The following is a 16,388-nucleotide window of genomic DNA, read 5'->3' as shown; positions in this document are numbered from 1 at the left end:
CATTTCCTGGGCCCCTGCTAAGTAGCTGACAGAGCCTCACATGACACACAACAGCCTGTGAGATACATAACACAACCCTCATTTTCTACAGGACAGACTAAGGCTCTGAGAGGGAGTACTTCGCCCAAAGTCGCATAACTAACCTGAGACGTGACTCCAGGTCCATCCTTCCTCCGTCCAGGACGTGCTCCAGCCACTGGCCATTCCACACGCTCTCCCCTTCCACCACCACCACAGCCAACGGCCTGAACTGAAGTTTTAGACACTGTATTAATTGTATTCTATCAGAAGAGATGGTTTAAAAAAAAAAAAATAAATATATAAATAAATAAGAAGAGTCCAGTCTCTCTTAGTAGGAAAGTATGTTAACCAGTCGCTATAAGAAAGAAAACAAAGTGAAAAAAAAAAAAAAAAGTGGCAGCTTGCTCATCATTTATATACAGCTTTATTTGCAATTCGCTGAAACCACTGAGAACAACTGACAGGTACACATGTTGCCTCTGGAAACAGCTGAGCCTGGTGATGGCGGTGGCCACGGGCAGGCGTGCTCACACCCAGTGCTGCGCCGCACCCAGGGCTGTGCTGAAGGTCCTCAGGGCCCGATGGGTGCCCCGCGCGGCCAGGAGGAGCGACCCGGCTTCGGCCTCGTGGCCAGCTGCCCGCAGGTGTCTGGCGAGATCCTCTGCATCCCAGCACCCTTGCTGGGGGCTAGCCAAGAGGTGCTCGATGAGACGTGGGTAGAAGGGAGTGGAGACGCACTTCACCAAGAGCTTGGCGTCCAGGAGCAGGGAGAGAAGCTCTCGGTCGCAGTTTGAATCATTCACCTGCAAGAGGTAAGACAGGCAGGGGTGAGGGGCGGGCGTTGCTGACTCCCCACCAGCAGACACAGACACATCCCCGCTGCTGTGCTGGGCGCTGCCCTTCTGCCTTTGTCATCAGAAACCCCTTTACCCTGGCTAACAGCGCCTGTTCCGAGAAGCACACACAGGGCACGAGCGTCTCTGGCGTCACACACACAGGATGGCAGACCCGGTCTCCTTTTCACGTAAGACATGGCCACGTACCAAGACGCCCTGGGATCACAGTGGCAGCTCCCACATCGAGTGTCAGAGCTGTGCTAAATGCCGGACATGTGCTCCTTCACCGAGTCCTCTCGGTCTACCCTGTGAGGCCAGCACTTTAACCCCCTGACTTCACATTTTAGGAAACTGATGGCTAAGAATTTCACTTAACATCGTGGTCGGTAAACTGTGGAGCCAGAATCTGAATTAGGTCAGTATGACTTCAAAGCTCGAGCTTGTTAACCACCACATTTACCATTTCATTTGCGCGTCACCACGGTCCATATTCTTTAACCTCAAACCTCTCCTTTATGTAGATCCCTGTGAAAAAAATTCTTTTCGGAACAAGAAAACCCTTCTTCTACTCCACTGAGAAAGTACACCCATCCCCCCCACTGTTGTAAACACTGGTGTTCAGAAGTTGTTCTTGCTTAAGCCTCTAGAAAGCTCAGCACCAAACTCACCTTTCTAAAACAAGTTTTCTGTGCTCTATCAGTGGCATATTTTCTGTACTTCCTCCCTGGTCTTATCTTCTTGGCCTAGGCATGGTTCTCCATGGCTTTGACACTTAGCTTATATTTTTTTGTTTTATTATTGTCCATATTTTCATAAGGAATCAGGTCAACACGAATCACAGACCAAAGTTCAGAGCTTCTCCTTTACGTTGGGGTGTCACAAAACAGCTTCACGACAGCTGCTTCTTCGTGTCGCTGTGCACTTTTTAATAGTTTGGGGTGTAGTAACCACAGAAATAATGTGGCATTTCAGAGCCAAGTACCTCATGTTTGGACCAACTCTATTACGTAACTGTACACGGCGTGAGTGTTCCGTGACAAGGAGGAAAGGCTGCTGGAGACAAGAAGGTCAAGGCTGTCGACTGGCTGCGAGGATTAAAACAAAAGAAGTTCTGAGAATAAAAGTTACTGCCCATAACCAGACGGCGCCTATCTTTCCTACCAACCAGTGATCCTTCAAACCCCCACAAAGATGTCAGCTCCAGTGCCGTCTTCTTGGTGACATTTCCCCTAGATCTCCTGGCCAAGCTGACCCCCCTCACCCCACACTCCAGGACGCTGTACACAGGCCTCTCCGCGCTGTATTATGGTGCTTGGTCCAGCTGCCCTTCTACCACCCTGGGAGCTTCTTGAGGGCATGGGGGGCTGCAGCCCTTTCATTTCAGCATCCAGTTTAATTCGCACTCGTTAAATGGCTGAATGAACCTACCTCACTGAAACCTGTCACATTTTTGTAAAGTGCACACGTACGCTATTGAACAAGATTCTAGACTCAGAACTGGAGTCTTGCAAACTCTGGGCGTCTTTTCTTCAGCCTCTCATTCCATCAACCGTTACATTCCGCTCATCCACCTCTGACTCAGGAAGACACTGACGTTGAATTCAATTTCGCACTTTTTGTTTGTTTTCGTTTTTAGAGGTGGTGACGAAAGCAACTGGTACAAGACCAGTTTTTCTGCTGCTGAAAGTGGCAGAAGAGCTTTCCATCCTCCCCACTGGGGCGGCTGCTTAAGAAGGTTCTGCGCGTCTTCTTTCCCTCCTTTCTCTTTTGCTCCAGAGTAGGAACCAGGACCTGAACTCCATCACGGTGCCTGCCCCTTCCTGGGAGGCCCTCACGTGCCACTGAGGCACCTTCTCTGTAAGCCTTAAAACATCCCTTTAAGACCGTTCTGATCTCATTTGACAGACGCATAAACCGAGGCTCAGCGAGCTCAGAGCCATGTGTCGAGCATCGTAAGGCTGCTGCCGCCCGGGAGCCCTCAGCTCTGACTAGTGCGTGCGTTTACTGTTTGTTCCCCCCCGACCCAGACTACGAGCTCCTCCAGAGCACAGATGGTGTGTCCTCTGTTCACCCTGCAGCCCCAGGCCCAGAAGAGCGTGGGCCTCATGGGAGGAGCCCAGCAAGATCTGTGGAATGAACACGTGAAGAATGAGTAACTCCAAAGCTCGCGTCCTTTCACGGTACACCGCAGCCTCGACACACGCTCGTGTGAGCGCGCGCGCACACACGCACGAGTGGCGGCTGAGTTACTGTGCGTGTTGTTAGTTTGGTTCACTGTTAAAAATAAAAAATCCTTCCACCTAACCCTCCAGGAGAGAACAGAGTGTGTGCCAGGATGCTACAGGCAAATGTTTGATAAAATACGTGGATAAAAGCCTCAGCATCCAAACACCGCAGTGGGGTACTTTCTTCGCTGCCCTGAGTAAGTCTTCAAGGCTAGGACACCTTTATTATTCTTTCTGTTGACTCACGACCCCTCCCTCTGGGGGCCTGAAAGGCTCCCAGGAAGGGAATGATGGATTTTTCAGGGGTTCTGTGAGTGCTGCCCCTCTGGTCCCCTCTTCTGTTTGCTTCTCTCCAGCGCAATGACATCCTGAAAGGTGGCTTCCCGTGGGATGTGCCTTTTGGATAACTGCCCGTGTCCTAAGGCAGGGTGGGTGTCCACCCTCCAAAAGCTCTCCGTCTACTATCCCGGCTGAGGAAGCCTAAGGCTGTAGTCACGGAAGTGAACTCCGACGTCTCCCCTGTGGTCCTGGCCCGCTCAGAGGTTCCCTAGAGAGTGGCGGAGGCAGAGACCGCGGACCTCCACTGAGCCTGGGCCATGGCCAGGGGAGGGCATGGGGTAATTCTGCTTTAGTTCCTCATAAGCAAATGCTGGGAAAATGCAGGGCTGACTCTATTTCCTTTCTCTGGCCTTCTACCTGATTCTGGCTCTTTGCAAGATGTACAGGATGCCCAGAGTATACTTTATAATTGTCATGTGCAAGGAAAACACTGCATATTTATTCCCAAATATGTACATATTTGGGACAACACAGAGAATGAAAGAATACAGAAAGTAAGAGAAGGCCTTTCTAAGGACCCAGTGCAACAACTGCGTTTTAACGAAGAGGAGCCTGAGAGTCAGAGGAGAGGATTGCCCAGGATTGCCCGAGGTCACAGGCAGCCAGAACGGCTCCTCCGCACACACCAAGCCGCCTGCCTCAGGGGCACCAAGGCCAGCCTGGGTCTTCCTCAGCGCAGCAGAGCTCCTGGCGTCATCGCGACATCGTGGAGCTGCTACGTTACTTTGTCAAGCCTCAGCTTGTCTTCGTTTTTCTTGTTTTTGACTAAAATCCTAACTTAAGCCACTGATCATCTGGTACTACCTACCACAGAAGCCTACAACTGTCTTACCAGTTAGAATTACTCATTCTAACCCACTTGATTTTTCTTTGTGAAATAAAAAGAAAAAAATGGAAATAGTTTTAAAAAAAGAAAGAACTCTGTATCAGGATCACCACAAGAAAATTATTTTATCCTCCTTTTCTCTCTAGTAATTATCTATATGCAAACATATTTCCACAATCAATCCTGTGACACTTGTACCTACTTTTCTCATATGTTGAGAATTTTTAAAAACTATTTTCACACAGTTTTCATTCCTTTTTAGCCTTCCTAAAAAGGTTAATGGGGCTTCCCTGGTAGCGCAGTGGTTGAGAGTCCACCTGCCGATGCAGGGGACACGGGTTCGTGCCCCGGTCCGGGAGGATCCCACGTGCCACGGAGCGGCTGGGCCCGTGAGCCATGGCCGCTGGGCCTGCGTGTCTGGAGCCTGTGCTCCGCAACGGGAGAGGCCACAGCAGTGAGAGGCCCGCGTACCGCGAAAAAAAAAAAAAAAGTTTAATGGCGAAGTAGTCTATTGAACAAGCTTTTTAACTTCCCCTGCTATAAATAGCTGTTTATAATCATTTGATATTATTGAAACACTACAAGTGAATGGTTTTTACATATATCCTTTCTTTATTTGAATTATCTCCTTAAAATAAATTATTAGGAGAGGTATAACTGGGGTCTTAGGGGATGACATGTATCCCCCCAAATTCATATATTGAAGTCTTACCCCCCAATACATGAGAATGTGACTGTATTTGGAGACAGGGCCTTTAAAGAGGTAAATAAGGTTTAATGAGTCATTTGGGTGAATCCTAATCCAGTTTCATTGGTGTCTTTATAAGAAGAGAAGATGACACACACATAAACCCAAAGGCGACCACATGTGGACACAGGGGGAAAGCAACCATCTACAAGTCACGGAGAGAGGCCTCAGAAGAAATCAATCCCGCTGACACCTTGATCTTGGACTCTGGGCCTCCAAGATTGCAAGAAAACAGATTTCTAGTGTGTAAGTTGCCCAGTCTGTGGTACTCCGTTACGGCAGCCTGAGCAGGACCAATACATGGGGCAAAGCATCCGAAACAATTTTTGGCTCAGGCTGTGAGAGCAGTGCAGTCACACAGTGACGTGGACCGTCCAGCTCACAGTGGTGCTGTCAGGGGAGGAGTGTGTCAGTTCCACTGCAAACTTCTCAGCTTTGGATGTTATTGTTTTGAAAAGAAACTCATTTTGCTAATTTAGGAGATATGCATAAGTACCTCAAAGATGATTTTATTTTAATTTGTTTATTTGCAAGAATGAATTTTTTCCATATATTTCCTGTCATTTTTATTTTTTCTTGTGGGAAGGATCAAATCCTTTGCTCATTAACTGGAGTTTCAACATCATTTTAGACATGTGAAGGAGTTCTTTGTATAACTTAAACATTAAATTTGATTTTAGTTATTGATATAATGGACATTCTAATCCGTTGTTGGCAATTCTGTTTTGGTTATTTGTTGTCTTGTAGAAGTTTTACATTTTTATATCATAGGAAAGGATCTGTTCCTTTATGATCCTTTTCCTATTGCTTTAAGGCTTGGAAGCTATACTGGCTTAAAGGATCTGATATGTATGCGTGTATGTGTACGTTTGTGTGGGTGTGTGTATATATACATATACATATATATAATTTTCTGATTTTAAAAATATCTTAACTTTTTAATTGGTCGGGAATCACTTTGGTGTATGGTCTAGGGAAAATCAACATCCCTGACGTCAGCTGGATTGGTGCTTTTTTTTTTTAATATCTTTATTGGAGTATAATTGCTTTGCAATGGTGTGTTAGTTTTCTGCTTTATAACAAAGTGAATCAGGTATACATATACATATGTTCCCATATCTCTTCCCTCTTGCATCTCCCTTCCTCCCACCCTCCCTATCCCACCGCTCTAGGTGGTCACAAAGCACAAAGCTGATCTCCCTGTGCTATGCGGCTGCTTCCCACTAGCTATCGACTTTACCTTTGGTAGTGTATACTTGTCCATGCCACTCTCTCACTTTGTCACAGCTTACCCTTCCCCCTCCCCATATCCTCAAGTCCATTCTCTAGTAGGTCTGTGTCTTTATTCCCATCTTACCCCTAGGTTCTTCATGACATTTTATTTTTTTCTTAAATTCCATATATATGTTAGCATACGGTATTTGTCTTTCTCTTTCTGACTTACTTCACTCTGTATGACAGACCCTAGGTCCATCCACCTCATTACAAATAGCTCAATTTCGTTTCTTTTTATGGCTGAGTAATATTGCATCGTATACATGTGCCACATCTTCTTTATCCATTCATCCAATGATGGACACTTAGGTTGTTTCCATCTCCTGGCTATTGTAAATAGAGCTGCAATGAACATTTTGGTACATGACTCTTTTTGAACTATGGTTTTCTCAGGGTACATGCCCAGTAGTGGGATTGCTGGGTCATATGGTAGTTCTGTTTGTAGTTTTTTAAGGAACCTCCATACTGTTTTCCATAGTGGCTGTACCGATTCACATTCCCACCAGCAGTGCAAGAGTGTTCCCTTTTCTCCACACCCTCTCCAGCATTTATTGTTTCTAGATTTTTTTGATGATGGCCATTCTGACTGGTGTGAGATGATATCTCATGGTAGTTTTGATTTGCAATTCCCTAATTATTAATGATGTTGAGCATTCTTTCATGTGTTTGTTGGCAATCTGTATATCTTCTTTGGAGAAATGTCTATTTAGGTCTTCTGCCCATTTTTGGTTTGGGTTGTTTGTTTTTTTTGTTATTGAGCTACATGAGCTGCTTGTAAATTTTGGAGATTAATCCTTTATCAGTTGCTTCATTTGCAAATATTTTCTCCCATTCTGAGGGTTGTCTTTTGGTCTTGTTTATGGTTTCCTTTGCTGTGCAAAAGCTTTGCAGTTTCACTAGGTCCCATTTGTTTATATTTGTTTTTATTTCCATTTCTCTAGGAGGTGGGTCAAAAAGGATCTTGCTGTGATTTATGTCATAGAGTGTTCTGCCTATGTTTTCCTCCAAGAGTTTGATAGTTTCTGGCCTTACATTTAGGCCTTTAATGCATTTTGAGCTTATTTTTGTGTATGGTGTTAGGAAGTGATCTAATCTCATACTTTTACATGTACCTGTCCAGTTTTCCCAGCACCACTTATTGAAGAAGCTGTCCTTTCTCCACTGTATATTCCTGCCTCCTTTATCAAAGATAAGGTGACCATATGTGCGTGGGGTTATCTCTGGGATTTCTATCCTGTTCCATTGATCTATATTTCTGTTTTTGAGCCAGTACCATACTGTCTTGATTACTGTAGCTTGGTAGTATAGTCTGAAGTCAGCGAGCCTGATTCCATTTTTCGTTCTTAAGATTGCTTTGGCTATTCGGGGTCTTTGGTGTTCCCATACAAATTGTGAAATTTTTTGTTCTAGCTCTGTGAAAAATGCCAGTGGTAGTTTGATAGGGATTGCATTGAATCTGTAGATTGCTTTGGGTAGTAGAGTCATTTTCACAATGTTGATTCTTCCAATCCAAGAACATGGTATAGCTCTCCATCTGTTTGTATTATCTTTAATTTCTTTCATCAGCATCTTATAATTTTCTGCATACAGGTCTTTTGTCTCCTTAGGTAGGTTTATTCCTAGATATTTTATTCTTTTTGTTGCAGTGGTAAATGGGAGTATTTCCTTGATTTCACGTTCAGATTTTTCAACATTAGTGTATAGAAATGCCAGAGATTTCTGTGCACTAATTTTGTAACCTGCTACTTTACCAAATTCATTGATTACTTCTAGTAGTTTTCTGGTAGCATCTTTAGGATTCTCTATGTATAGTATCATGTCATCTGCAAACAGTGACAGCTTTACTTCTTCTTTTCTGATTTGGATTCCTTTTATTTCCTTTTCTTCTCTGATTGTTGTGGCTAAAACTTCCAAAGCTATGTTGAATAAGAGTGGTGAGAGCGGGCAACCTTCTCTTGTTCCTGATCTAGTGGAAATGCTTTCAGTTTTTCACCATTGAGGACGATATTGTCTGTGGGGTTGTCAGATATGGCCTTTATTATGTTGAGGAAAGTTCCCTCCATGCCTACTTTCTGCAGGGTTTTTATCATAAATGGGTGTGGAATTTTGTCGAAAGCTTTCTGTGCATCTATTGAGATGATCATATGGTTTTTCTCCTTCAATTTGTTAATACGGTGTATCACGTTGATTGATTTGTGTATATTGAAGAATCCTTGCATTCCTGGGATAAACCCCACTTGATCATGGTGTATGATCCTTTTAATGTACTGCTGGATTCTGTTTGCTAGTATTTTGTTGAGGATTTTTGCATCTATGTTCATCAGTGATATTGGCCTGTAGTTTTCTTTCTTTGTGATATCCTTGTCTGGTTTTGGTATCAGGGTGATGGTGGCCTCGTAGAATGAGTTTGGGAGTGTTCCTCCTTCTGCTATATTTTGGAAGAGTTTGAGAAGGATAGGTGTTAGCTCTTTTCTAAATGTTTGATAGAATTCGCTTGTGAAGCCATCTGGTCCTGGGCTTTTGTTTGTTGGAAGATTTTTAATCACAGTTTCAATTTCAGTGCTTGTCATTGGTCTGTTCATATTTTCTATTTCTTCCTGATTCAGTCTTGGCAGGTGTGCATTTCTAAGAATGTGTCCATTTCTTCCAGGTTGTCCATTTTATTGGCATAGAGTTGCTTGTAGTAATCTCTCATGATCTTTTGTATTTCTGCAGTGTCTGTTGTTACTTCTACTTTTTCATTTCTAATTCTATGATTTGAGTCTTCTCCTTTTTTTTCTTGATGAGTCTGGCTAATGGTTTATCAATTTTGTTTATCTTCTCAGAGAACCAGCTTTTAGTTTTATTGATCTTTGCTATCATTTCCTTCATTTCTTTTTCATTTATTTCTGATCTGATCTTTATGATTTCTTTCCTCCTGCTAACTTTGGGGTTTTTTGTTCTTCTTTCTCTAATTGCTTTAGGTGAAAGGTTAGGTTGCTTATTCAAGATGTTTCCTGTTTCTTAAGGTAGGATTGTATTGCTATAAACTTCCCTCTTAGAACTGCTTTTGCTGCATGCCACAGGTTTTGGGTCGTCGTGTCTCCACTGTCATTTGTTTCTAGGTATTTTTTGATTTCCTCTTTGATTTCTTCAATGATCACTTCGTTATTAAGTATTGTTTCGCCTCCATGTGTTTGTATTTTTTACAGATCTTTTCCTGTAATGGATATCTAGTCTCATAGCGTTGTGGCCGGAAAAGATACTTGATACAATTTCAATTTTCTTAAATTTACCAAGGCTTGATTTGTGACCCAAGATGTGATCTATCCTGGAGAATGTTCCATGAGCACTTGAGAAAATTGTGTATTCTGTTGTTTTTGGATGGAATGTCCTATAAATATCAATTAAGTCCATCGTGTTTAATGTATCATTTAAAGCTTGTGTTTCCTTATTTATTTTCATTTTGGATGATCTGTCCATTGGTGAAAGTGGGGTGTTAAAGTCCACTACTATGAATGCATTACTGTCTATTTCCCCTTATATGGCTGTTAGTATTTGCCTTATGTACTGAGGTGCTCCTATGTTAGGTGCATAGATATTTACAATTGTTATATCTTCTTCTTGGATCGATCCCTTGATCATTATGTAGTGTCCTTCTTTGTCTCTTGTAATAGTCTTTATTTTAAAGTGTATTTTGTCTGATATGAGAATTGCTACTCCAGCTTTCTTTTGATTTCCATTTGTATGGAATATCTTTTTCCATCCCCTCACTTTCAGTCTGTATGTGTCTCTAGGTCTGAAGTGGATCTCTTGTAGACAGCATATATATGGGTCTTGTTTTTATATCCATTCAGCCAGTCTGTGTCTTCTGGTGGGAGCATTTAATCCATTTACATTTAAGGTAATTATCTATTTGTATGTTCCTATTCCCATTTTCTTAATTGTGTTGGGTCTGTTATTGTAGGTCTTTTCCTTCTCTTGTGTTTCTTGCCTAGAGAAGATCCTTTAGCATTTGTTGTAAAGCTGGTTTGATGGTGCTGAACTCTCTCAGCTTTTGCTTGTCTGTAAAGGTTTTAATTTCTCCATCAAATCTTAATGAGATCCTTGCTGGGTAGAGTAATCTTGGTTGTAGGTTTTTCTCCTTCATCACTTTCAATATGTCCTGCCAGTCCCTTCTGGCTTGCAGAGTTTCTGCTGAAAGATCAGCTGTTAACCTTATGGGGATTCCCTTGTGTATTATTTGTTGTTTTTCCCTTGCTGCTTTTAATATGTTTTCTTTGTATTTAATTTTTGACAGTTTGATTAGCATGTGTCTTGGCGTGTTTCTCCTTGGATTTATCCTGTATGGAACTCTCTGTGCTTCCTGGACTTGATTAACTATTTCCTTTCTCATATTAGGGAAGTTTTCAACTATAATCTCCTCAAATATTTTCTCAGTCCCTTTCTTTTTCTCTTCTTCTTCTGGAACCCCTATAATTCGAATGTTGGTGCGTTTAATGTTGTCCCAGAGGTCTCTGAGACTGTCCTCAGTTCTTTTCATTCTTTTTTCTTTATTCTGCTCTGCGGTAGTTATTTCCACTATTTTATGTTCCAGGTCACTTATCCGTTCTTCTGCCTCAGTTATTCTGCTATTGATCCCATCTAGAGAATTTTTAATTTCATTTATTGTGTTGTTCATCATTGCTTGTTTCATCTTTAGTTCTTCTAGGTCCTTGTTAAATGTTTCTTGCATTTGCTCTCTTCTATTTCCAAGATTTTGGATCGTCTTTACCATCATTACTCTGAATTCTTTTTCAGGTAGACTGCCTATCTCCTCTTCATTTGTTAGGTCTGGTGGGGTTTTATCTTGCACCTTCATCTGCTGTATGTTTTTCTGTCTTCTCATTTTGCTTATCTTGCTGTGTTTGGGGTCTCCTTTTTGCAGGCTGCAGGTTCATAGTTCCTGTTGTTTTTGGTGTCTGTCCCCAGTGGCTAAGGTTGGTTCAGTGAGTTGTGTAGGCTTCCTGGTGGAGGGGACTAGTGCCTTGTTCTGGTGGATGAGGCTGGATCTTGTCTTTCTGGTGGGCAGATCCACCTCTGGTGGTGTGTTTTGGGGTGTCTGTGGACTTATTATGATTTTAGGCAGCCTCTCTGCTAATGGGTGGGGTTGTGTTCCTGTCTTGCTAGTTGTTTGGCATAGGGTGTCCAGCAATGTAGCTTGCTGGTCTTTGAGTGAAGCTGCGTGTTGGTGTTGAGATGGAGATCTCTGGGAGATTTTCGCCGTTTGATATTACGTGGAGCTGGGAGGCCTCTTGTGGACCAGTGTGTCCTGAAGTTGGCTCTCCCACCTCAGAGGCACAGCACTGACTCCTGTCTGCAGCACCAAGAGCCTTTCATCCACATGGCTGGCGAGCGGCTAGGGAAGCGGAGGGTGCCGGCAGGGACTGCTTTCACGGGAGCGGAGCTTTGGCAGGTAACTTCCCCGAGCTCTGGGGCACACTCTCGCGGACTCCGTCTGCCGTGGGCCGCGCGGTGGTCAGGAGCGCGATGCCGGAGTTGGAGCGGCGCTGAGCCCGGTGCTCGCCCTCGCCCGTCTGCCCGACTGGGTTGTGTCGCTGCCCGGGCTCCCGGCCGCTCCTGGATTGGTGCTTTAAGGGCTTGAGGAAGAAAATATATTCGGTCACTTTTGGAGTCAGTTGGATGTTTGAAATAAATATGTGAGAAGTCCAGGAGGATTAGTTGATTTAATTCCTCTGATCAAATAACTCTGAATTAGAGTGCGATGTAGTCGTCTTGTGAAGAGAAAGCAGACAGGCTTTGGGGTGAGAGACCAATTTCCAATCCTGGCTTTTTAGCTACATAGACGTATGACCTTGTTAAGGATAATCTCTCCAGGCCCCAGTTTCCACATGTGAAATACAGACAACAGACAAGGGTTGAGATAATCTATGTTTTTAACTGCCTAGCACAATGCCTGGTGTAGAGTTCAAGTTCAGTAAATGGCTGGAGTTATTACAGTCAAACAAATCAGGAATAAAGCACAGAGGAAGAAGGAGGCCTTACATATATCATACAATGAGTAAAAGGCTTGCCTTCTCTGTCAGTGATTTTTTTTTTTTTTTGGTCGGTGATTAATTTTTGAGAATAAATGAAACTTTGCAGATCTTGGGGAAAAAAACTTATTAAAGCACAAAGCACTACTGTCTTCCAAGCCATTAAAACGTTAACTGCTTAATTCCTGTTTCAACAATAGGTAATGAACCTTCTCTGAATTAAATCTTTGATTTTATGGATCTGTACGAAGCTAAGAGTAATTACAGTAAGGAGAGAAGCTGAAATCCCAGTAGCCCAATGCATGCAGGACCTCATTTCAATTACTTTAAAGAAGTTTATTTAATATTATTTCACTGTTTACTTTAGGGAAGGATATTTGTCTCACTGCTACATATCCTATTACTAATAAAAGTTATTAAATATATCAACTACAAGTGCAGAAAAATAAAAGGACAACAGAAGTGTATACTTGGAATAAGAAAAATGCCTGCAGGTAACTTTTTGTTTTCTCTATCTGTTTGCATGACATTCAGACTCCATTTCTCGGCACACCATCAGCTCCACTCCTGGCATGGGATTCAGTAGCATACATACCTCTTCTAAATCCAAAATTAGGACAATCCTCTGACTGAGGATCTAACAATGGGAGAGAATCTTTGAAGATTCAAGCTTGGTCACCTCTATGACCCATTCTGGGGCCCTGAGTTTGGCTGGTTCCAAACTTTGTACTTGCCCCCTTTCTACTTTGCTTAATTCCTTGTGTTATTATTTCATATGTCAATCTCCTGATGAGATAATTCCTCTACACAGAGGAATGTGTATTTTATTTCATCTTTACAAATGTCTTACCCATTCCTCACTCCAGCACACAGTACCAGCCTATGCACAATGGTGCTTTATATGTCTGTTCACACTAAGTAAGGCAGCCACCCATCAGAGTTAGCCCATAGGGAGTGAGCTGCCTGTCGCTAGAGGCAACCAGCTGAGACGATTGGGAGATATTCTGTTGCAGAGCTTCCTTCACTGAGAAGACCAACTACCAGCTGAGGATGAAGGAAGATGGGTGAGAGCAACATGTCTAGGTATGTACAAGTTAAAATGGTATTTAGAAATAAGTAGATATGCCCAAAATTCTGAGAAAAAGAGCCTGGTACTAAAAGAGACAAAAGAACAGTGATTGTAAAAATAGGTCAGTTTCGTAGAGAATGGACTTGAGGACACGGGGAGGGGGAAGGGTAAGCTGGGACGAAGTGAGAGTGGCATGGACATATATACACTACCAAATGTAAAATAGCTAGCGGGAAGCAGCCGCATAGCACAGGGAGATCAGCTCGGTGCTTTGTGACCACCTAGAGGGGTGGCATAGGGAGGGTGGGAGGGAGACGCAAGAGGGAGGGGATACGGGGATATTTGTATACATATAGCTGATTCACTTTGTTATAAGGCAGAAACTAACACACCATTGTAAAGCAATTATACTCCAATAAAGATGTTAAAAAAAATAGATCAGTTTAATGGCAATTGGTATCTGTAAGAGATACAGGAAAACACTCACTTGATCCTTCTTTGCATGACTGGATCGCTTCAGCCTAAGCTGGTTTGGATACGCTTAGAAGAAAACCAGCTGACATAAGGGCCAAAACAAAAGAAGGGCTTTGCAGACACCAAACAGGGTTGTTAGGAGCCCAGCCCAAGGTCCCTGTTATCACAGCACGCCGAGGCCGTGGGGGACATGTGTGAGCCTGACTTCAATGCGAGAAGGCAATATTACGGGAGCGCTACAGCGGGGACAGATGCTCACCAGGGAGGTCCTTGTTGGAAATATGGATTGAGTTAAAGGGGGAACAAAGAAAGGAAGGTTTCCCGGTTTCATATACATGTTGGCCCTTGAACAACGTGGGTCTGAACTGTGCTGGGCCACTTACGTGTGGATTTTTTTTTAAGTAGGAAATACTACAGCACTGCACAGTTCCTCGTTGGTTGAATCCACGGATGTGGAGGAACCTCAGATGTGGATTCGGAGGAGCCTTGGATACAGAGGGCCAAGCCTAACCTACACGTGGCTTAACCCCTGTGCTGTTCAAGGGTCGACTGTAAACCTGTTAATCCAAGCATGCTTTTCTGAGAATCTTTAAAGCTCTCCCTCCAACCTAGACACTGGTCACTGCGAGTAATGTTGGGAGGGTCCAGTACCTTCATGGCAAAATTAAAGGAGATAAGAATCACATTTATTAAAAAACCATGAAGGACTGTGTTGTGGAAGCAACTGCACCGGGCAGAACTGAGATCCACATGTTCAAGATAAAGGCTGCAGGCTTCATTGTAGAGGTGCTCTCTTACGAGGGCTTTCAGAGCACAGCACAGAGCACCCAGGGAGTGGTCAGCTCCCCACCCCTAGCCGGGCTGGACCAGGGCCCAGTGACTTAGCGGATTTGGAAAAGGAAGCCCTGTACCGGGCAAGCTGTCAAGCTAGCTCTGTGCTGCTCTTTTCAGTGCTGATATTATATGGTTCAAGATGCTTTCAGCAAGTTCACTACCCCGTGGAGACAACCCTTTTCCAATATCAGAGAGCCCGCTAAGTTAGGTCAAAAGAAGCGGCGTGGTCAAGTACAGGCTCTGAACGCTGGATCCAGGGTTTCAATTTCAGGTCAGGCTACTTACTAGCCGTATGACCTCTGAGGCTCAGTGTTTTCATCTGCGAAACCGGAATGGTATCTTTCCAGAGGATTATTAAAAAGGGAAGGTCAGGATGTTCCTATTATAACACCTGGCACAGTTGGTACTGGAAGATAGTTATTACTAGCATCAGGGAGAAACGCTTAATTAGGTGCCAAAGGTCTTAAACCCTTTCATGAATGATTCTTTTAATAGGCACGTGGTCCAGGGCAGTCCCTGTGGTGTGGCGTCGGGGCAGAGGCACTGAGCAGCACTAAAGGACGGCGCAGTGAGGAGCAGAAGCCACCACACATCCGGAATTATGAACCGGGAAATGTTTCAGTCTGTGAAGCTATTGTAAATACACATCTGCTTACTTTGATGGAATGAGTCAAGAGACTTCCACCTGGTAGAAAGTATCCAGAGATGAGATTCAAACTCACCAGCAACGAGTATACTTCTTGCAGGGAAGAAGGTTTTGCAGGTGAGCTCTAAATCTCACCAAGGCTGATGGAGAGGGTGATCCGGCAGTCAGGACCACACCAGGGTTTTAATTATTCATCAGCGACATAATCTCTAAGAAGGCCTTTCTATTTCTGGCCTAGGAAAGAAGCTGTTGGCCATTTGTAAGGACATGCCAAACACCAGAGGCTTGCAATTTCAGAAAAGTTTAGAGAAAGAAGTGAGCACCGCTATTGGCGGAGAAGCTGGTATAATCTCTGGCATCAGCATTAAGTACCATCCTTTTAAATGTAAACACCTATAAAGCTGTCAGTATCTTATAACAAATAGCAGAATAATACAAGCTATCAGCAAGCAAGTGGAGGCGTTTTCTGCCTGGATCCACGCACTGTGCAGGAACAATTGCCCATCAGAGGAGTTCCTTTGACAAATGTTTTTTGCTTTTGTTGTTTTTTTCAATGTCAGCAGGAATTACCATCAACAACCAAAGGGCAGAAACAAGTTACTGATGAACTCAGCCCCCCGCACCCACAGTAATGGACAGAGTGAACAGCAAAATAAACACAAAAAAAGAAAGCCAACACTTCATATTCTTCACTGTAATACCAAGTATGATTTAAAATAGCTTGACAGGAGCCCTGCAGAAAGGCCCAATGAAACTCTTCCCTTAGAAAAGTGTAACATGACTTTTTAATGGTGCTGGGAGAGCAAGGATAAACTATAGTAATTTCTTTTCATTTATATCGCACTCTTGAAACGACAAAATTACAGAGATGGAGAACAGATTAGCAGCTGCCACTGGCTGCTGGGTGGGTGGGGGAGGGAGGGGCTGGCTGTGGCTATAAGGGGTGGCCTGGGGGGTCCTTGTGATGGAGCTGCTCTGGGTCCTCACTGTAGTCACATGAATCCCCAGGGGACAATACTGCATAGAACTTTACTCACACACACACACACACACACACACACACACACACACACACACACAC

At 43.6% G+C, this 16,388-nt stretch overlaps 1 protein-coding gene across 1 annotated transcript in view; it reads right to left on the bottom strand.

Moving 5' to 3' along the window:
- Positions 1-426: 426 nt before the first annotated feature.
- NBAS (NBAS subunit of NRZ tethering complex) overlaps positions 427-16,388 on the bottom strand; it is a 287,599-nt gene continuing 271,637 nt past the window's right edge. The window contains exon 42 of the mRNA XM_027113927.1: positions 427-824. Coding sequence (XP_026969728.1) covers positions 549-824 — 276 coding nt within the window. The 3' untranslated portion in view covers positions 427-548. The remainder of the gene's footprint in view (positions 825-16,388) is intronic.

This window comes from Aethalodelphis obliquidens, unplaced genomic scaffold (genome assembly GCF_003676395.1).
Source record: "Aethalodelphis obliquidens isolate GAN/ISIS:26980383/991018 unplaced genomic scaffold, ASM367639v1 scaffold12, whole genome shotgun sequence".
Lineage (NCBI taxonomy): Eukaryota > Metazoa > Chordata > Mammalia > Artiodactyla > Delphinidae > Aethalodelphis > Aethalodelphis obliquidens.
The sequence above is the reverse complement of the archived record's forward strand: the minus strand, read 5'-3'. Positions and strand labels throughout refer to the sequence as shown.